The sequence below is a fragment of the Chelonoidis abingdonii genome, chromosome 8, assembly GCF_003597395.2.
Source record: "Chelonoidis abingdonii isolate Lonesome George chromosome 8, CheloAbing_2.0, whole genome shotgun sequence".
NCBI classification, from domain to species: Eukaryota; Metazoa; Chordata; order Testudines; family Testudinidae; genus Chelonoidis; species Chelonoidis abingdonii.
Window position 1 is genome coordinate 35,826,193 of NC_133776.1, and position 22,875 is coordinate 35,849,067.

General features: G+C 41.7%; 1 protein-coding gene across 1 annotated transcript in view; it reads left to right on the forward strand.

Moving 5' to 3' along the window:
• The window catches only part of COL4A4 (collagen type IV alpha 4 chain), a gene marked incomplete at its 5' end in the record, with an annotated part of 129,668 nt that overhangs the window by 70,991 nt on the left and 35,802 nt on the right, over positions 1–22,875 (forward strand). Inside the window, 10 exons of the mRNA XM_075068978.1 lie at positions 2,312–2,365; positions 3,739–3,798; positions 4,412–4,456; positions 5,315–5,368; positions 7,145–7,214; positions 9,172–9,276; positions 10,301–10,465; positions 11,811–11,903; positions 13,148–13,311; positions 19,905–19,977. Of these exons, the coding sequence (XP_074925079.1) occupies positions 2,312–2,365; positions 3,739–3,798; positions 4,412–4,456; positions 5,315–5,368; positions 7,145–7,214; positions 9,172–9,276; positions 10,301–10,465; positions 11,811–11,903; positions 13,148–13,311; positions 19,905–19,977 (883 nt within the window). The remainder of the gene's footprint in view (positions 1–2,311; positions 2,366–3,738; positions 3,799–4,411; positions 4,457–5,314; positions 5,369–7,144; positions 7,215–9,171; positions 9,277–10,300; positions 10,466–11,810; positions 11,904–13,147; positions 13,312–19,904; positions 19,978–22,875) is intronic.

Genomic DNA, 22,875 nt, shown 5'->3' on the forward strand with positions numbered 1-22,875 from the left:
AACTCCTCCCAAACGAGAGGATAGCGCTAAATTCGATAGTGAATAACTCGGATTAGGGTTCGTGTGGACGGAATCGCGTTATTGGCCTCCGGCGGTATCCAGAGTGCACCACTGACCGCTCTGGACAGCAATCTGAACTCGGATGCAGCGGGCAGGTAAACAGGAAAAGCCCCGCGAACTTTTGAATACATTTCCTGCTGTCCGCGTGGAGCTCTGATCAGCACGGCTGGCGATGCAGTCTCAAATCAAAAAGAGCTCCAGCATGGACCGTACGGGATACTAGGTCTGATCGCTGTATGGGGAGACAAATCTGTTGTATCCTGCTCCGTTACAGAACACGAAATGCCAAAGCCGTTTGAATAAAAAACTGCAGGATACACAGCGCTGCGTGACAAGCGTAACGGGAAGCCAGAGACTCAAATGGACGCTCATGAAGGGAGGGAGGGGGTACTGAGGACTCCCCGCTATCCCACAGTCCACAGCAGTCCTCTGAAAATTATTTCCATTCTTGGCTGAGCTCCAAATGTCTGTAGGTTCAAACACAGTGTCTGGCGTGGTTCAGGAACAGCTCCTCAGTTTATTCCCCCCCCCCACCAAGTGAAAAAAAAGGGAAAGATTGCTGTGCTATGGCGTTTGCTCAATGCACTCTACGAAAAAGGCGCCAAAGGTTGTCTGCTGCCTTCACAAAGGGAGGGGTGAGGCTGTACCCAGCACCACTCGGGGCAATGTTTTCTGCCCATCAGGCACTGTGCTCTCAACACGGAAGTGGGAACTATGGATAGCTGAGGAACAGCTACCCACAGTGCACCGCTCCTTAAATCGATGGTAGCCTTGGACAGGGACGCAAGCAATCGATTTTGTGATTGCACTGTGGATGCGCAAACCCGATTTTATAACATCGGTTTTGTATATCGGTTTAAATACTTTGAATTAATGTGCAGTGTAGACGTAGCTCAATCTTGGAAATGAGAGTCAAGCTGGGATCTTTCCTGCTGTGAATCACCCACAGTAATTTTGTCCTCAGTTACAGCTGTACAACCCTGACTTTTCAGAAACAAAACTTCAGAGTTTTATATAAGAAAATATATTCTATATGTAAAATGAAAAAATTCTACATATTTATATTAGGGTGTAAAAGGAATGCTGGGTTGGTAGGACCCAAAGGATCACATGGGCCCAAAGTAAGTAACATATTTTGTTATGCGTTGTTCCATTTCCTTCGAGCAATAAAGATATTTAAGTACTGCAATAGGTTACAGAAGTACTGCAGAACCCCATCATTAGAGGTTTTAAAGAACAGATTAGACAGGGATGGTTTAGGTTTACTTAGACCTGCCTCAGGGTAGGCGGATGGACTAAATGACCTCTCAAGGTCCCTTTCAGCCCTAAATTCTATGTTTTGATCATCTCTGATTTCCTAAATGATGCTGGCAGAGTTTCCTTTTGTGTTACTAAAAAGACCTTTTCAGTGAGTGAATGACTTAGGAAATAACATAGCATTATACTGTGGAATTTAATCATCACGCAAACCAATGTGAAAGCATATATGTTGCAAAATCTTCTGAAAAATCTGTCCACCAACAATCTCTTTTACAGCTGACTATCAAATGTTGCCTCACACAGGCATATCAGTCTTTTTTTCAATTAGAAGGTAGGGAGGCGAAAGGACAGCAAACTCCAGTTCATCCTTTGCAGATGGAGTGGAATTTTAGAGCTGTGGTGTGCATAGAAAAGGAAGCTTCCCAACTCAACAGGTCTGAGTATCCTCAGGAAAGCTCACTGCAAAGTTGCTAGTCCCCGCCCTCAGCGTAGTTCCTTTAGCATTTGTTCTGCCCCAGGAAGAGTTCCATGCTGCTGTGCAGTAACAGTCAGAGAGCAGAACTCTACAGCATGAACATGTATTTCTGAAGGGACATCCCATAGGGCCTCATGAAGCAGAAGTGGGAACTATGGGATAGCTGAGGAACAGCTACCCACAGTGCACCGCTCCTTAAATCGATGGTAGCCTTGGACCAGGGACGCAAGCAATCGATTTTGTGATTGCACTGTGGATGCGCAAACCCGATTTTATAACATCGGTTTTGTAATATCGGTTTAAACTACTTCGAATTAATCGTGCAGTGTAGACGTAGCCTCAATCTTGGAAATGAGAGTCAAGCTGGGATCTTTCCTGCTGTGAATCACCCACAGTAATTTTGTCCTCAGTTACAGCTGTACAACTCTGACTTTTCAGAACAAAACTTCAGAGTTTTATATAAGACAAATATATTCTATATGCTAAAATGAAAAAATTCTACATATTTATATTTAGGGTGTAAAAGGAATGCCTGGGTTGGTAGGACCCAAAGGATCACATGGGCCCAAAGTAAGTAACATATTTTGTTATGCGTTGTTCCATTTCCTTCTAGCAATAAAGATATTTAAGTACTGCAATAGGTTACAGAAGTACTGCAGAATCCCCATCATTAGAGGTTTTAAAGAACAGATTAGACAGGGATGGTTTAGGTTTACTTAGACCTGCCTCAGGGTAGGCGGATGGACTAAATGACCTCTCAAGGTCCCTTTCAGCCCTAAATTTCTATGTTTTGATCATTCTCTGATTTCCTAAATGATGCTGGCAGAGTTTCCTTTTGTGTTACTAAAAAGACCTTTTCAGTGAGTGAATGACTTAGGAAATAACATAGCATTATACTGTGGAATTTAATCATCACGCAAACCAATGTGAAAGCATATATGTTGCAAAATCTTCTGGAAAAATCTGTCCACCAACAATCTCTTTTACAGCTGACTATCAAATGTTGCCTCACACAGGCATATCAGTCTTTTTTCAATTAGAAGGTAGGGAGGCAGAAAGGACAGCAAACTCCAGGTTCATCCTTTGCAGATGGAGTGGAATTTTAGAGCTGTGGTGTGCATAGAAAAGGAAGCTTCCCAACTCCACAGGTCCTGAGTATCCTCAGGAAAGCTCACTGCAAAGTTGCTAGTCCCCCCGCCCTCAGCGTAGTTCCTTTAGCATTTGTTCTGCCCCAGGAAGAGTTCCATGCTGCTGTGCAGTAACAGTCAGAGAGCAGACTCTACAGCATGAACATGTATTTCTGAAGGGACATCCATAGGGCCTCATGGAAGCAGAGACAATTCTTAGGGCCAGGATCTTTTTAGGAGGAAGGAAAGGAAGAGAAGAGTGCACACAGATAATATCTGCTGAGAAGTAAATTATAATCCAGAGTATTAATTTCTGTACTTTGGGTCCAGGCAGCACCTTTTCTTTCAGCCATTTCCTGCCACACAGAAATGCAAGTCAGTGGAACTACTCCGTGTGGGTTTGGGAGGTAAAACTGGGGCTTTGGGGTGTGGAGTAAGAACTGCATTTTCTCTTTATGTATTTTTAAAAACTTGTTTCTTCTGTGTTGTCCCTCCTTGCAAATAATTTTATAAATAAATCTTGTTCCTGCTTATTTATAACTGATAAATGCGCTGGCCCCTTAAAATCCCAAAGGTTATTCTTAGCTGGGAGTAAAGCAGATGTATCTACTCCTGGGTAACTATAGCTAGTGGACACTGGGGTGGATGGAATGTGAAGTCAATCTGAGATATCTGGCCCTAACCAGGGGCGGTAAATGAAGTCCATAACACTGATAATTGTGTTTTTACTATTTCTGCCCATGCCCATATTGCAAATTCTCTAGGACTGTCATCTCTGGGTAATCTGTTTAAACAGAGTGTTTTGAATGATAATAGGGTGCACCTGGAAATGGAGAGAAGGGTGAAAAAGGTATTCCTGGAGTCCCTGGAATGCAGGTAAGGAAACTTCAGAATAAACCATTTCAAGTACTTATCATAATTAGTTTATAAAATACTAGGTAGTTAGTAAATATGTTAAGATAATTCAAAACAGGATTTGTACATAAAGTACTTTGATTCCTAAAACAAGGTATTCATGTGTTCCAGACTCAAATCCAAATAGATTTTGATGTCCTTGCAAAGACAAAAAATTTGGAATCTGATCTTGTAAATATTTACTACTGGACAAAGCCTTGACAAATTCAATGGGACTGTGTCAGAGTAGTAAGCACTTCCCCAGAAGTGTTTTCAGGACTGTACCCTTAATATATATAGTATTTCTCACATCAGATTTTTCTGCTCTTCATGAGACAGTATAGTAGAAATTAGAATTGGCACCAATCTAATTTGGCTTTGATCCATTGTTCAAGGTCATATCCATCTTTAAAAAAATGTTTGAAAAGATGTTGCAGAACTAGATAGTGGGCAACATTATAGCAAATAAATAGTTCTTTCACACAAACTTGTGCAAGAAAGAACATTTATATTAAATAATTTGGAAATATATATAAGCAATAATGTAAGACCGGCTTCTGTTGTTCTGTTTTTCATTCTACTTGCTTTTAATTAGGGTAGCCCTGGTTCTTGTGGATCTCTCGGTTTTCCAGGAGTAAAGGTAAGGCAATATAAAAATACAGTGACATAGGCATGGCACCTCATGGATGTTGCAGTTCACTTTTAGGTACATTTTTCTTTTTACATTATATGGTCTTCTGGTTGATGAGTTAGCAGTTTTCCAATATAGTCTCCTGTAAATCTGAGTTCTGAATCTAGGCACCACACCAGATTTAAAACAGAGTAGACACAGCTGTATTTGCATAAATCTCTCTCCTTTTCCTGCCTGAACTCTCCAAATCTAGTTAAGGCCACAGTTACACTAGTCATGAATTGTAACTACTGTGCAAATTACTTACTCCTGAATTGCATATCCAAGTATCTGTTTTGCCTGTATTACTTTCCTTTATACATGGCTAATTAATTAAACCCACTGTCTACCCAGAGAGTCATTGTAGTGTATCGGGTAGACATATTAATAGACCTCAACAAGAAAGGGGGCACTGTGGCTTCAGATGAAGCTAAAGTGAGTCTGCTTCCCACCGACTTGTTCTTGTTAAAGGTGGGGTCATTCAGCAACCAATCAGCCAGTCCCAGCTGGATTAGGCAATAGTAGTCTGCTCATGGCAAGGACATGCACTGTTGATGAGCTTGTGCTCTTGTCCTGCCACCAGGGGTCCCCAGGCACTGTCCCGATAACTGGATGACAGTTAAAAGATCTTTTAACATAAGAGATCCCTTAAAAATGTATCATCTACAAAACCAAATCCTATACAGTGCTGTGAAACAATGTATAGTTATGAACAGATGACAGTATTGTATGGTATGACACGTTAACTAATTTCTAATACACATTTAACTATATGACATGTAGTTTTATCAAATTAATGCACAGAGACATTTCTGTCATTGGTTCCAGGGGGAAAGTGGAGTTCCTGGTGTTCCTGGTCAGGCTGGTTATGCAGGTATAAAGGTAAAAGTGCAGAAGCCCTTTATGTTTTGGTTAGCTAAGGTCATTATCAAGTATAGAAGCTTGTCAAGCCACAGCCCTCTCCTCATTCAAATTACTCTAAAACTCACTTCTTCCATGATGTCTACAACAAATGAGGCAGCAATAAGCATTAACAAACAAACAACTTTTGAGTGAATCATCATGGTGTACACATATCTAACCTAAATAATTTAATATTAGTATTATTATTTATTCTTAGTATTATAGCACCTACGAGCCCCAGTCATGGACCAGAACTCCATTGCACTAGACACATTACGAACAGAGAACAAAAAGTTAGTCCATGCTGCATACACTTTGGAGTCTAAGTAACTACGTGATCTTGTTGCTGTAATCCTCACTCTTCCTCTCCCCATCCATTCTGTCATTTTAAAATTAGCTTGTAAGACTATCAGGGCTGGGGCCACGTCTTTCTATGTGTACTGAAGAGATCTAGCTACTTGTGGGCACTGTACAAATACTACATAATAACAAATATTCACCATCAACAAATAAACCTTAAGTATATGTTAGCAGATCTTAAAATATTTTGCAAGTTTGAAAGCAGAGAAATAAACCTATATGTTTTGTTTTTCTTTTTTTGCATGATGAAAACCTTTTTGCTTTATTATCAAAGAAGACAAACTTAGGTTGCTATTTAAAATAGCTAGAAAGGCCACAATTATAGTATTACAGTCAATAAAATAAGTTGAACAGAAAAAGTTCCTGCAGCTGTTGAAAAGAGGAGCAGTCAACAAAGCTCCCACACTGTCAGAGGCTCAGATACTACAGAGATGGCAGCAGGATAAAAACTTATGAAAATGAGCATCCAGTTTTATAGTCCCATTTTTCCAAGTCTCAGTGCTAAAGAGGCCCGCAGTCCCATAAATGCTACCTCACCAGGCAATTCTCAGATTTCACAGAAAGAAATTGTAAATTCTTAGGCACACAATTCCTGTTTGCCACAGAGAGCTGGGTTGATGCCTAATCTACAAGAAAGAGGAAGTTGCAAAATTCCTCCATCACCACTTCATTGATTTAATCTGTCATGTCAGAGGGTCCTTTAACATCTGAAATTCATTTATTCCCAATTCAAAGTAGATAATAGTACAAGCTGACTTAGAAATTCTCAAGACAGGCCCTGAAAAGATTTTCATTGCAATTATGCTTATTGTATTTGTAAGTTTCTCTGAAGCAGTTGGCTAAACTATCTGTAAGAATTTTGGGTATCTCTTAACATGTCATTGTCTGTCAATCTATGGAAGATCTCTTTCCATTTTAGTGCTTACCTATCATTATGAAAAACCATTTCCCAATTTTTGTATAAAATTTTAAATCAAATTACTACATTTTAATGGCTAAATCATAATAATTTTAATTAACTATATTTATAATAAGCCTTGTGCTATTGAATTTCCTGTAACTGACTCAATATCACTTATGTTTAACGCAGTATACTAACGTAACCAGATATGACAGCCAGAGCTCTGAAAATTCAGTCAGATAAGCACATTTGAGCAGTCTATCCCAGTTATCTTTGAAGAAATCAGTGGCTATTGAGTAGTTTTTATAGTACTGTATTAAAAAAAAAGAAATTTAAAAATGTTATGGTTTCAGATGCAAGCACTCAAAAATTAAGACATGCCAGAATTAAGGTTGCCATGCACCCTTGTGTGTATGCCTTATTATACCATCTTTAATTACATGGTGGCACACTGCACACTACTATCTATCAATAAACTTAATGAATTCTTACAGGGGGATCGTGGAGAACGAGGGCAACCAGGCCTGCCTGGAGTTTTTGGAACACCGCCTGTTGCTGTGAAAGGTTTCACTTGGTTTTAACTACTCTTTATATTATGTAATGCATGCAGGGCCCTGTGCTCTGAGGTGCTGAGAGCAATTGATGGGTGCATACTAAGTACCTCAGAACACTGGATCTCTGCTGGCCCCTTTTGTCATTGCCTGCATCTTGTTGATGTCAGTGGAATTGGATAGGATGTATGAGAACAGGATTTGGCCCAAAGCATGTACTTCAGATATATACATGTTAGCAAGACCTCAGTGCACACACAAACACACCCAGATCTGTCAATTTATTCCTGGTTCTTAGATCTAAGAATATTTTAAAAATAGCTGGGAAGAGGAGGACCATTCTGGGGACTGCCATGCAGATGAGCAGAGCACACCTCTGACGGCATTTCAGAATTCTTATATCCCAAATTGCCACAACATGTGGATTCTTGGCTTCAGCTGAAGTCTGGGGTTGCACACTTTGATTGATAATCCTGTCCCTAATGAAGTTGATGATAAAACTCCCATTGACTTTGATAGGGCCTGAATTTCACCCCAGGTTCCACCAGTTTTAAAAGTTATATCAGATTATGTATATATTATACATTATACATTATATAAATTATGTATATATTATATTTCAGTGTGGTTTTATGTGCTGTCGATTATATAAGAATAATATGTTTAATACAGTATTATCATTAGCAGTTAAAATGATCTCATATTTGTAACATTATTGCAATAAAAACTCACAGACCGAGCCTGGGTCTGCAGACTTGGGCTCCCAGGACTCCCATTACAGCGCTGAAAATAGCAGTGTAGCCGTTCTCCACTTAGGCTCAACTTCGGACTCTGAAGCCTGGGTAGAGGGACTGGATTTCAGAGCCCAAGCTCCAGCTGGAACAGGAATGTCTACACTGCAATTTTTCATGCTGTAGTGAGACTGAGTCTGTATATCTGGGCTCTGAGATTTACTGCCACAGTGGTTGTTATGTGGTTTTTTGTTGTATTTTTTCAGTGTAGACAAACCCAGATATACAGTGGGACAAATTCTTCTCCCGTTGATTTATTAGCATCCCCACTCAGGCCCCAGTTCAACAGAACATCTCTATTCTGCAAGAGCCTGATCCAAAGACAGTTGAAATAAATAGGTGTCTTTCTGTTGATTTCCATGGTCTTTGAGACCAAGCCACAGAGTACATAACCATATGCTTAAATGGGATTTAAGATTAAGCATGCGCTTAATTGCTTTGCTGAAGTGGGGCCTAAGTGAGGTTGTTCGGATGTTAACCGAGAGCAGAATTTATACCAATGTTTTGCTATTCCAGCTTAACTCCATTTTCTTCAACTGTACATGATCAAATATAAATGTTCTTTTATTGATATATAGCTACAATAATAAATAATACTTCTGTTCATGGGCAGCACGGTGCATAGGCTGGGGAAGGCTGTGCCGACCCAAACAACCCGACGTGGCCCCACCCATGCTCCTCCCAGAAGCCCTGCTTGTCCTTCCCTGTTGTCCCCAGCCCAGGCAGGCTGCTCCTCTTCAGGGAAGCAGCGTGCTGGGGCTGGGGCTGGGGCTGGGGCTGGCGGAATTTGGGATGGCTGGAGCCATGACTACATATGATAAGAAAGCCATTTTCTAAATGAAAGTGAATTCTCAATATAATCCTAGGTGAATGCTTCAAGAAGAGAAGTGTTTTTGAAACAGAATCATGGGCAGTGGCACAAGATTTAATAGACAAATGGTGAATGGCACAAGATTTAAAATAATGTATGTAATAAAAGGGAAGGGCTCCAGTGATAAAAGCAACTAAATTCCTCTCCTTTTTATAATTAAATTATTTCACATTGAAACCAATGTAATAAAGAAAAAGTGATGATTATGAATGGTTCCAAAATCATAATTTCAGCTGCATTTTAAACCAGGACAAAAAGCTGTCTATTCCACAAGGTTTTAAATTGACATTTCCTGTAATCCCATATAGGTCCTCGAGGGGATCCTGGATCACCAGGTCCTTCTGGAGAGGAGGGGTTGATTGGATTAACTGGTCCTCCAGGCCCATCAGGGAGACCTGGTGAAGATGGAGCAAGTAAGAGATCATAGACTTATAAACATAAACTGTGAGCTCTATATACTGTTCTTGATCCACCTGCCAACAGAAACTAAGCACAGACCCAGGGAAGTCATGTGTTATTTTAACCTTTGCAACATTCAATGTGGGGAGGCCGTGTGAAACAGGGAAGGTGATAAGTGAAGAAGGATTACCTGGCAGTGGGGGATTAGCTGAATCCTTTAACTGTTCATTTCAGACTTTCTAATGTTGGAGTGTTTTAAAAAGTGAAGATGACTTTTTGTAAAGAAAAGGTAACACTGGTTTTTTATCAGCAGAACTTCACTGAAGCACACTTTCAACTTCAACTTCTTTTTAATTTTTGTTGTTATTGCTCACCTATGTGTGTCCCATACATACACACACGTTTTTATATATAATGGATAGGACTTATATTAACCTCTGTCAGAAAATACAATAATGAAGAGGAGAGGGTAGCAGGACTAATCTGTTCCTCCTCTCCCCAGGAGCCTGTAACAGCTCTTTAGAGCCAACATCACATGGTTAGGTCTCTGGCTTTGCAGTGGAGTAGCATGTCCGGGTGGGGGAAAACATGGCATTCACTTTACAGGGCATCCTCTCCATTGGAACTAGTGAAAATATAACGTTCTAAACCACTGGTAGTTAACTCTGCTCCTTGCTGTCCCTTCATGTGAGGGTGGCTAGCACATGGTAGCAAGAGCAGCAGAGAGGGCACTGGAAAAGGGGAAACAGTTTCTCCACAAGGCTGGAACTTCCTTTCCCCATGGATCCTGAGGAACCAAAGGATTTGAAGGCTATGATCCTGCCTCCTCAGTAGCCTCAGAAACCCATTTTCCCAGAGGGAAATACGAGTTACAAATTCCATAAGATAAACTTCAGAGACCTTGGCTTTTCTAGCCTCCCCCACCCCCCATGGAGGCTTTTCATAGGAAGGTTCTGTGTGGCCCATAATTTCTTCTTCGTATCTCTTAAATATTCATAATTGCTCTGTATAATTTATACTTACGTATTTTCCCGATAGGCCTCCCTGGTCTGCCAGGAGCATGTGGGGAACAAGGTCCTAAAGGTTCTCAAGGGGACCCTGGTCACCCTGGAACAGCTGACTCAACTCCAGGAAGACCGGGGTCTCCAGGAGCACCGGGATTACCAGGAGCACCAGGAAGACAGGGTTTGCCTGGACCACCTGGTAAGAGAAACAGTATAAGTGTCTTGTGTGAGGAACATTATAAATAATTAATAGATTTATGGAGTCAGTGAGAACATGCTAATAGAAATGGTATTTTCTTGTAGGCCTGCTCTATGGTGTTGCATCTGGTATACAGTAAATACAACACTTTATTTCTGTTACTCTCTTTAGAATATTGTTGATTCTGTTTGAGAGGATAGGGTCCCATTGTGTGTGTGTGTGTGTGTAGCTTTTGAGTGGAGGCCTTTCCCACTCAGTTGGATTAATTAATTTTACAGTTAGGACTCCAACTGTTATCATTCTTATGTGAGATGCAGGGAAAATGTTTTTTACTATTAATTTTTTCATAGAAATCATTAGCATAGAACCAATTTCTCTCATGTCTTTATATATTAAACTAAATCTAAATGTTCAACAGTAATCGTTGAGGTGTCAAGGTTTAGAAAAAAGCCAGTGTAGTCATTGTAAATAGCTGATGGCCTAGTGCTGATGGCTGTGCTGGATGATAGAGAACAGTAGAATTGTTGGAAGATTCCAGTGGAGAAAGGACAGCTGTAGGTATCCTGGCTTTTTAAAAAATATGCTGTGCCTGATTTTTTATTGTCATGCACCTTGTGCAGCCATTATAGCAATGCAAAGAGGGTGTAAAAAGTTACTATGTCTGAACTGTGACATTTTGCAGTGGTGCAAAATGACTGCACGAGGTACATGGCAATTGTGAATAGACACACACTCTGTGTTCACGAATCATTTGAAAAGTATTTTTTCTTCAGGTCAGATCCTCAGCTGAATACCTGGCTCTAATATTTTAATAGTTATTAAAATGCAATAATTATTTGTAGGTTAAGTGTTCGAGTTTAACTTCTTTTTTCTTTAGTGGAGGTACTCTTGATTAACGCCAATATAATTGTGATTAGATTCAGAACCTTACTCTCAAGTTAAGCCTTAACTGACAGAACCAAATCAATTAAAATCCATGGAATGTATGTGTCTAAATTGCCTAGATTGCTTTGAAAATCTCAAGCTAAATCCAGAAGTCATGACCAAAACAGGGGAAAATGCCCCAAATCAATATCCATTAAAAGACATATGAACCCCAATATTCTAATACAGAAAAAAGCAGTATCGGAGAGTAGAAGTGGGCAGGAGCATTGCCTATAATCGTATTTTGATCTCTTCCATCCTCTAGTCTTACTCCATACACAGTGGCTTGTAAGCCATTTTGTAACATCCCTAGCTATTTATTGAGGATCTCAGTGAATGAGATAGAGGGTGGAAGGGAGAGAATATGTCACCTAAGCTGGAAAAATATTCAGTCCAAATAAGTGCCCTTTTTCTTCTTAAGGTATAGTTTGTCATGGCAGAGGACTTCATGGACAGCAAGGAATAAAAGGCCAAATGGGACTCCTGGGAAGAAGAGGTGAAAAAGGAGAAAAAGGCAAGTATGCATTGTCGTAGCTTCCTACTCAGATTTGAACCTTAGCGTTCATAACCTGAGAAGCTAGCATGAACCCTCTAAGCTTAATTACCAACTTAGATCTGATAGCCTGCCACCACCAGAATTCAGTGTCTGGTACACTTGTCCCCCAAAACTCCGGGACCTCAAGAACCCAAATCCCGTGGATCTACAGGAGAAATAAACCAATTCCCTCCTTTACCCTCCAGGCTTCCTCGCCGGGCTACCCTGAGAGATTACTGATCCAAACTTTTTTGAATCTAATCCCTTCCCCAGAGGCACACAGATTCAAGGAAAAGGCACACAGATTCACTACCTCCCTCGTCTCCCCTCCACCATCCTAGTGAGTTTATCCACCAATTCCCTGGACAATACAAGGGAAACAAGAAAGAAATCCAACAGTTTAAAAAGAAACTTTAATATAAAAAGAAAGAAAAAGACATAAAAATGAATCTCTGCATCAAGGTGACAAAACAGGCTATTGCTTAATAAGAAAATATATGAATAAACAGCCTTATTCAAAAAGAAATACAATTTAACATTCCAGCAAACTACACACATATAAATACAAAAAAAACCCAATAAAAGCCTATTGTTTTCTACCTTGGTACTCACAACTTGGAAACTGAAGATTAGAAGCTTGAAGATAGAAAGAACCCTCTCATAGCTGAGAGCCAGACAAAGACACAGACCCAAACATTCCCTCCCTGAACTTTTAAAAATCCAGTTTCCTGATTGGTCCTCTGGTCAGGTGTTTGGTTCTCTTTGTTAAACCTTTACAGGTAAAAGAAACATTAACCCTTAGCTATCTGTTTATGACATGCATCAACAGCCGATTTTAATGCAGAGGAGATCTTAGCTGAGCTCCATCCTTTTGTTTCACCATTAAAGACTAGAACTTGCAAGCAGAAGTCAAGGACAGCTCCCTAAATAGAGGGCTTGGAGGATCAGGCCAAGTCATGAAAATACAGTCCAAATTTTCAGCCAGCTTAATGCCATTGAAGTCAGTGAAATTACTTCAGTAGAGAATTTGTTCGAGTGTGTATAAAGATTCCACATCTAATATAGGGAATCACATGACTTTTGTTTTCCTGGGGCTGTGGTGAAATATAACAGGGCTTTATCCACTTACTTTCCCACCTGCGTACAGAAAAAAGAATGAATGATATTTCTGTTTATCTTGTATATCACAACCAGTTCGAAGTTGTTTTCCTATTTTTGTGTAGGGAATCATGGCCACTGTTCATGTGACCTTGGTCCTGCTGGCCCACCTGGTAGACGAGGGCCACCTGGTCAGCAAGGAAGGAAAGGACAGATGGGACTTCCTGGAAGCTATGGAGAAAAGGGTGATCCAGGTTTCTCTGGCACAAAAGGACCAACAGGAATCCCAGTGAGTAATTCTTACAAGTTTCAATTAAAAATAAAGCCAACAAAAACTCACTTCTCTAGGAAGAGAAGTGTCTCTTTGGAGGAGGAAGGGGCAGAAGACACTTGGTGTTTGTACTCTTGTATTGCATGCAGCATCAATTGGGGACCATACTCTCTGGGTTTTTTTCAGCATTATGACTAAGGCTCTTTGAAGGGTACATTTTTCGCTCTTATTTGCTGCAAAGGCAGTCCCGTTGTAGGTGTGAGTTTTTAAATTTTTTTATTTCTCAGTTTCCTTTGGGGAGTTGATATTTTTTTGTTGGTCTGTAAAGCAATCCTGTCCTGTGGAAGGCTAGGCTAGAAAAGAAAATGTGGGTTTTATATTAATTGATAGGGTAGGTTTTGGATGGGTTATTTTTGTTTTATTTGGGTTGTCTTACTCTCTCTTGTGCTTCTGGTTTAGAGAAACCACCATTTTTCTTGGAAATATTTTAGACATACGCTATTTGCTATTGAAGATTTTTGGCTTTACTTAGTTAAATGATGGGGAAAGACTCCCTACAAAATGTTTAAAAGGGAAGAAATATCAAATGAGAGTCATGTGATGTCAGCAGAGGAAAAAGCAAACTTAAATCTACACGCAGCCACAGATTTTTTATAAGCAGCAGAGAATCCTGTGGCACCTTATAGACTAACAGACATTTTGGAGCGTGAGCTTTCGTGGGTGAATACCCACTTCGTCGAACGGTAGTAGTGTGGTAACTGGCATTTCACTGTCTGTGCATAGGAGAATATATTGCTAGCAAGCAAGCTAGAGGATACGAGGTTAGTTCAGTTCAGGGTGCCCCACTCCTCAGCACTCAGAAGAGCGTGTGGACTAGGGAGAAGAAAATATCTGTACTATTAGCGAGCTCATTTCACAGTCTTATCTTTGAGTGCATTAGCTGTGAGTGGCCTTTGCAAAAACTGAAGTATCAGCAGTGTTCTGGTTTGAGTCTGGTCCTGAAGTTTTTTTGCTGCCTTCATAGCCCCTTCACCGTCTGCCGTCTCGTGTGGCAGGGAGTGAAAACTGCTCTCCTACATGTTTATATTAGCCGGATTCGCTATATCTATTTTGCCATTTCATCCTATTTCGTAGTGCTTCAGAGTTGCCGACTTTTAATGGGCGAGGATCTGGGGTAGCTGGAGTATGATGGCAGTATTATACATTAGTTGCATCCATTAGTCTCAGCCAGGCACTGAGTACAACGCATCTGTCTAACCCCTTCAGACAGAACCAGCCTACAAGATCTGGCACCAGCTTCTCCAAGCAGGCCTGACAATACCGCGCACGAGGAAATTAGGAAAAAGGATCAACGAGCACGACGTGCTACCAGAGAGCGTGCCACTGCCGGCAAGCACGAAGAACGCAACGGGGATCACTTGGCCATGCACCTTTAAGCCTTCAGCAAATCCCTTATCCACGCATCGGGATCTACTACCCATTCCTGGACAAGATCCCACCACTTCTCCGCCATCTTGGCTGGGGCTGTGTTCGTGGGTGGCAGGGCATCCTTCTGCTCACAGCACCTGGCGCAGCTGAGGCGGTATTCTCACCAGCAACTGCACAGGCCCTTTACCATAGTAAACTCTGCTCAGAACCATAATGCAAGAACCTCGATGCCACCTGCTGCCACATATCTACGACACGACCATTATAGGACTACCAGATCGCCATACCATCAGTGGTTCAAGTTCACGTGCACGCTTCCACAATAGTAAATATCGACGCGGATAGTCGAGTATCCAGCAATGCCCTCCTCATTACTGCCACGACAGTCACTACGGAAAAGGTAACATGGACACAATCGATATCAGACATGGCAATGATTCAAACCCTGTAGAGACATCATCGCTGTCCTTCACACTAGAGCAGCGTTAGGGTGCTATCCTTCTCAGCAAAAAAAACTTCAGGACGACTTCAAGAGGGAAACTGCTGAGCTTCAGTTCATTTAAATAGACGTGATCGCTTGACTCAACAAAGACTTGATGGCTTGCCAGCATTACAGACCCAGTTTCTTCTCCTTGGTTTTCACACCTCTACTGCTAGAACAGCGGCCTCACCCTCCCTGATCTGAGCTAATCAATATTCTTCTACTTTGCTTTGCTCAGCATACAATCAATAAGCCGCCCTGGATAATTTTCCCGACTACTGCGTCTGAGCGAAGTGGATTCACCCACGAGGCTCACGCTCCAAAACGTCTGTTAGTCTATAAGGTGCCACAGGATTCTCTGCTGCTTTTACAGATCCAGACTAACACGGCTACCCCTCTGATACTTGACACCATGCAAGATTTTTTATAGTTATATTTAAGATCAGTCAAAAAAAAACCAAAAACCTCCCAAAAACTCCCTCTACATGACCTATACTTTTAATACAAACTAATGCTTTCCTTAATAAAACATAGTAAGAATTTATTTTTGGAACTCACTATTACTGTTGATTGGTAGGTAGAACTATCATGAAGTTGGTAATTTTTACTCTGATTTCATTGTCATTTCAAAGTATTCCATTAATTTTTTTCTAAAAAAATATTTGAGGTGCTTAATTTAGCATTCACTGAACTCATTTGTTTAATGAGCCAAACTGAATTTAATATAGAACCTAATGTTCCCTACAGACATCATAATATAAAATGGTATCCAAGCAAGCCAATAGTATCCATATGCAGAAAGTGCCTGAAAATGACTGGATCCAACAAATTAAAGTATCTTCACTTGCCTACGTGGCATCACTGCTATATAACAATTTCACCTAAAGAAAATAAGTCTTACAAAATAGATGGATGAGTTACTGGTAATAAAACATTTCTGTACTAGAATCATTTGATATCTGCACACAGCAGTTTATATTTTCTAGTATAACTTTGTTCTAATATTATCAAATCTGGCATGTAATTTAGCATAAACCACTTTTATAAAGAAAATAGCAAGGTGAATTAATTCATCATTACAAAACACTTCAAATGTGTGTCCACCTCTATCTTATTTGTGAGCTTTTTCATTGGGAATGACTGCCAGCAGGACTAACAAATGAAAGGAAATCCCAGCGGAAGACCTAGATATTCAGTGGGTTGATTTATATGAGGATATTTGTTACCTAATCCACAGTATATCTACTAACTCTAGCCAGAGACTTATTTTCTTTAGTGTGCTTCAGGGAGTGTAATTTACACCCCACAGCTAGCCACAGTGCAAAAGCAGACTTAACCTAACTGCCTTCTGTGTACGTTTCAAGAAAATGATCTATTACACATTCTGATTTTTGTCCCACTGTAGACAAGTTTTGGTCCAACGTGTGGACACTGTATCCAAGAGATTATATATTGAAGTGCTGCCAGATCTGAATTTCTGTGTTTGTTATGTGATACAGTTACCATGAATAAGTATAAACAAAAATATGTATGTGTGGGCTGGTCTACACTACGGGGGAAAATCGATCTCAGATACGCAACTTCAGCTACGTGAATAACGTAGCTGAAGTCGAAGTATCTAAGATCGAATTACTCACTGTCCTCACGGCGCAGGATCGATGTCTGCGGCTCCCCATGTTGACTCCGCAACTCTGTTCAGGTTGGTGGAGTTCCGGAATCGATATAAGCGCGTTCGGGGATCGATATATCGCATCTAGATGAGACGCAATATATCGATCCCCGAGCAATCGATTGCTACCCGCCGATACGGCGGGTAGTGAAGACATAGCCTCAGTGTGGTCTTACTGTGGCTGACTCATCATAACATATATCACTTTGCTGTACATATCTATCATAAAACAGTAGAGAAATGACTTAAGAGGTTTCCAAAATGTTATTTCTCAGGCTATATCTACACTACCATGTATGTTGGCAAAACTTATATAGCACAGGGGGATGAATACTCCACCCCTTTGAGTGCCATAAGTTACACCAACGTAAGCATTAGTGTGTGCAGCGCTGTCGGCGGGAGAGCTTCTCCCACCGACATAGCTTATGCCACTCTCAGGGGTGGATTTTTTGTGCCGACAGGAGAGCTCTCTCACGTTGGCATAGAGTGTCTTAGCCATATGGCCTGCAGAGGCGCTGCTGCAGCACTGTACATGTAGACAGGGCCTCAGAAGACAGCACTGTGATTCAGATGTGGAATTTAAAGAACTGGCTGCAGAATTCAGTGTTGTCAACTCCCTCAGTTTTATTACTGACCTCACACAGGGGCACCAGGTTTGTATAATTTTTGGTGCTGCCCAGAACAGGTCTAAAGTCCCGCCCCCCAACATCTGCCTTGTAAGCCGATATGTATTTTTTAAAATAATGTAAAAATGTGAGGGCTCTGAGGTGGGGCTAGTATGAGGGTTTGGGGAGGGGCTCAGGCAGAGGGTTGGGGTGCAGGGGTGCAGGCTCTAGGATGGGGCCAGGGATGAGGGGTTCATGATGCAGGAGGGGGCTCGGGGCTAGGGCAGAGGGTTAGGGTGCGGGGGGATGAGGGCTTGGGCTGAGGATGAGGGGTGTGGGAGGGATTCAGTGCTAGGGCAGAGGGTTGAAGTGTGCGAGGGTGAGGGCTCTGGCTGGGGCTGGGGATGAGGGCTTTGGGGTATGGGAGGGGCTCAGAGCTGGGGCAGAAGGTTGAGGTGCAGGGAAGTGAGGGCTCTGGGGTGGGGTGAGGCTGAGGCTAATGAGTTTGGGGTGCAGGCAGACTGCCCTGGGGCTAGGGCCAGAGAGGATGACTCCCCCCAGCCCTCTGCTCCCCCGGAAGCAGTGAGCTCTGGGGGAGAGGCCCCCCTCTCTACCCCAGCAACACACTCACCTCACACCACTGTCACTGCATGTGTTCCTAGGGCCCCTCTCAGGTCCAGAAAGCCCCTTCGCCTCCCCTCTGGTGGGTGCCGGGGGGAGGGCTGCCATCACATGTGCACCTCCTCCCCTGCTGCTGCCCCTCACTGTAGCCTCACTAGGGGTGGGGGATTGGGCTGCCCCGTGCCCAGTGTGGGGCAGGAGTGGTGACTGTGGGCGGGGTGAGGGACTCTGTGCTAGTAGAGGGTCATGCCAGAAAAGGGAAAGGTCCGAGGCAGAAGGGCACTAGTGGGTAGGGGGCACTAGGACCCTGTGGTGGCTGCCAGCCAAGCGGAGGCAGTGCTGAGCTGCAGGGTAGAGGCAGGGACACTCTGGGGCACAGGGGAGGAGCGTGGATGCAGCAAGTGGAGGCCGTGGGACACTTGGGTGAGGTGCGTGGGGGCAGCAGGGAGGGCGGGGGGGAGAGACCCAGCCCCAAATATTGGTGAAGCCAGGTCCCCAGGCCCTGAATATTGCTGTAGCCTGGACACCATGGGCCCATATAACTCGCTGCCCTTGGTCTCACAATATTTATTTTTTCCCCCTTCCAATTCCAGCTCCTGGAGTCAACTGATGATGCAAGAATTGTCTTTCTTTTTTTTAAAAAAGTACATTTTTAGCCTTTATTAAGGTTGCAAAGAAAACTTTTGAAGCCATGACCTGAGTGTTCCTCAAAGCTCAGAATCAGGAAGGCAAAGAAACACACCCATAAATTTATTATTTTTAAAAACCTCATCATGTTTAAGTCGATTGATGATTTTTTAATGTTTTGGGTTGGCAATATGAGCAATAGCTCATCTGCATTTATCAACTATCTGAGGAGCTGTAGGTATGCACATCTGAGAAATGTGCACCAAAGACACATTTCAATATAATCACAGATTTCTTTTAGGATAAAATATAATTTTTCCTTTAATGTTTTTTATTTGAAATAACTTTTTGCTCTCAAATTTAAGCCAATTATAACAACAAATAAATAAGGTCAAACTCCAAACAAAATATTGCAAAATTATCAAAACAAAATGTTTCAGTTAACTCCAATTGACAGTTTGTTTTCGGATTGTTGGCTTGTGAAAATGTAAGTTTTCAACTTTTTTTTTTCAATTTGGGATGGAAACTTTTTTTTGAATTCTCAGAATTTTTCCCAGCGTGGGACCATCATTTCCTACCCTGTTCCAGAAAATACTTTGTTTCCTCTAATCCATTTCAGTTATTGAAGTCTTTCATTTACTTGTAACAAAGTAATAATTCAGCAGATACAAATTTTTCATACAAATGAGATTTTAACTTAACTGCATCTGTTCAAACGCTGGTCACGACAAAGCAAATCAACTTCAGCTGGCACAAAAGATTTTATTTACCCACCCATGTGCTCTCACATAGCATGGGCCTGATCCAACAGCCATTGAAATCTTGTTAGCATCACTGGGTGCTGGGCATCTGAACACTACAGCTTGCTTTAGTCTTAAGACTCTTAAATTTACATGCCCTGGTTGAAAAAAGACCAGGGGCCCGATTCCTTGCTCCATTACTATTATTTTACATAGTTGTATCTCCCTGGACATCAGTGGAGTTATTAAAAATGATACAAAAACAATGAACCTCCTTCTTTAAGGGGATCCCATGCGTTACAGTGGTTTTTTCCCCTCAGTGTGTTGCTTTGATTGCTGTATATTTGGAAAAATTATAGAACACTAGAGATATGGTATTTATTGTGATTCATTGCTTGAGCTTAAATGGATAAAAATTCATATTTTTTTTAAATCATAAGGGCAAACCTGGTTCTTCTGGAATAACTGGTGAAAAAGGAGAAAAGGGTGACCTGGCCAGAGTAAAAATCAAAGGTAAACCTGTATTTATTATCATCCATTGTATTTCATGTACTGCATGCAGGATAACAACAGGAGAGGACTCCATGCCTGTAAAACTACACAGACTCTTTATTAAAGCAGCCCACAGGTGCTAGCACTGAAGCCAAGTTCACACAGATTGATTTCCTGGTGCCTCCTCCAAAATCTTTCCTCCTGCAACCTGTACTCCTCCCTCCAAAGTCTATGCAGATAATAGCTTGCCATTGCTGCTACCAAGTAACTATTAATATGTCACATGAACATTATTATTCAGGCACTTAGAGAGACGTACACAGTTAGGACTGAGCAAAAATGGGAAATGACTGCCTAGGAAGGAGAACTGTGGAAAGAGATCTGGGGGTCATAGTGGACCTGTAACGGGGGGTGACTCACCACCATGGCGCCTCCTGCTGGCTGTCCTGGGAATTAGCTTGGGGTATGCCAGTACATCCTTCTCAGATGGTGTGTCGCCTGTTGTCTCATCTGTCTCCACCTCCAGGACCCGCATCACTCCCCGGACCGCGTCATCCTCTTCTGGACGCAGCCCTCCAGCTGTCCCCCACACGCTTCTTTTCCCCCTTCTGGGGGACTGACAGTCCATAGTCCAACCACTTGCCTCACTGGTGAACTGCAGTCCCGATTCTAGCTGCTCGTCTCAGTGGCAAACTGCAGTCCATTCACCTGTCACTCGCCTCAGTAGCAAGTGGGGGGGGGGGAGAAACCAAGGCCCACCCACTACTCCTGGTCCCAACCCAGGGACCCTATAGCCGGCAGACTCGTACGACCCCTCCTCCAGCTCTGCCATCTCCTTCCCTGGGCCACTTCCCCACAGCCCCAGCATCTCCTCTGCCCTCTGGCAGCCATCAGCCTGGAGCTTTCTCATACTCTGCTGACCCTGCCCAGCACTGCTCCGCCCAAGGTGCTCCAGCCCTCTAAGCAGCCAGTCCTCCTCCCTCAATCTTCAGGGAGTGATGCCTCAGCTACCCCCTCACAGGACCATAAGCTAAATATGAGTCAACAGTGTAACACTGTTGCGAAAAAAGCAAACATAATTCTGGGATGTATTAGCAGGAGTGTTGTAAGCAAGACTGAGAAGTAATTCTTCCGCTCTACTCCGTGCTGATTAGGCCTGAACTGGAGTATTGTGTCCAGTTCTGGGCACCACATTTCAGAAAAGATGTGGACAAATTGGAGAAAGTCTAGAGAAGAGCAACAAAAATGATTAGAGGTCTAGAAAACATGACCTATGAGGGAAGATTGAAAAAAATCTGTCAGGGTGGTTAAACACTGGAATAAATTGCCTAGGGAGGTTGTGGAATCTCCATGATTGGAGATTTTTAAGAGCAGGTTAGACAAACACCTGTCAGGGATGGTCTAGATAATACTTAATTCTGCCATGAGTGCAGGGGACTGAATTAAATGACCTCTCGAGGTCCCTTCGAGTTCTATGATTCTGTGAAAATGCAGTTACTGTGTGCATATAAATTTCATTGGATTTAAATTGTTTCCTGAAATTCCCTAAGCCTGCCTGTCACTGCTACCACTCCCTAAACTAAGCACACTTCCTCACAGAGAAATTCAACTTCTCCATGGCCTTTGGAAACCATCCTTATATTTGTCAGAGTTACACTTAATCACTCAGGGATCAAAACCAATAGGTGATCAATCACACAACTTGAATTCTGAAAAAAATGTTGGATGAATTATTCTATGAACAAGAAATATAATGAATAAAGAATTCTTCACAAATAATTCATTATCTGTTTGCACATGTGTATGTGCTGCAGGGTGTTTGTGTGCTCTCATACACATGCATAGACACTGAAGCAGCACAAATTATTCCTGGTTTATTTGCCATAGATTTCCTGAGACGGTGTGAATCCTTTGGAGTTAATATTTTTTGCGAAGTTTAATTTTTGCAAATAGTGTATTTTCACAAATGTTCAGGGAAAAATATAAAACTCTTGCAATTAAATTACTCCACATTATTTACCATGCTCCAGCATAACACCATGAGTGAAATCCTGGCTCCACTGAAGTGGATAGCAAAGTTCCCACTTAATACAATATGGAGAGAGAGAGAGACCCACCTTCCATATGTCCTCTGATATCCCTATGATAAACTGCAAAGCCATGTGACAATTACATTTAGTTGTTTCATCTGCATTCTGCCCATAAATGCATCTCCCCAAACACATATCAACTATGCTAACATCCTAAATCTTTGAGCAGTTATCTCAGTCACTTAAAACAACAACAAAAACTATCATAAAAACATTTCTGCCTTCTGTCCAAATATCCTCAAAACTACATTGCTTGGAGGTGCAGTTGACACCCCTGCATTATGTGTGGTTTAAGGTTCAACATCTTGTAATTATGCATAACTAAAAACATTAATCTTTCCTCATTGGAAAAGGGAGATTCCCAAATTGCTTCTAGCTCTTGCAATATACTGCAATATCTGATTTTAAAAATGTGACATTTTTATGTACATAAAAGTTATTTTAGATCATTTATAGAGGCTTCATTAGTTTTAATTTGTCTCTTCTTCTGACCATCGTGCAGATAGATTATGCTAAATAATAGATCTGTCTTTAAAGGTAGAAGAGTGGAAGTCACAGTTCAATAATGAAAAAAAATTCTCTAAAGCATTTGTTGGAAACCAAATATATGCACAAACAGGACACGTGGTGTGATGTAGTACGTTGGTTTTACTGACACTCATTTGGGTTGCATAATGTGGCCACTCCAAACTCAACGGTAATTACGATCATGTAATCTAACCTCTTGCATATCACAGGCTAAAGAACTTCACCCAGTAATCACTGCATCAAGCCAGTAACTTCTGTTTTAATTAGGATGTACCTTTGAGAAAGAGATGCAGTCTTGATT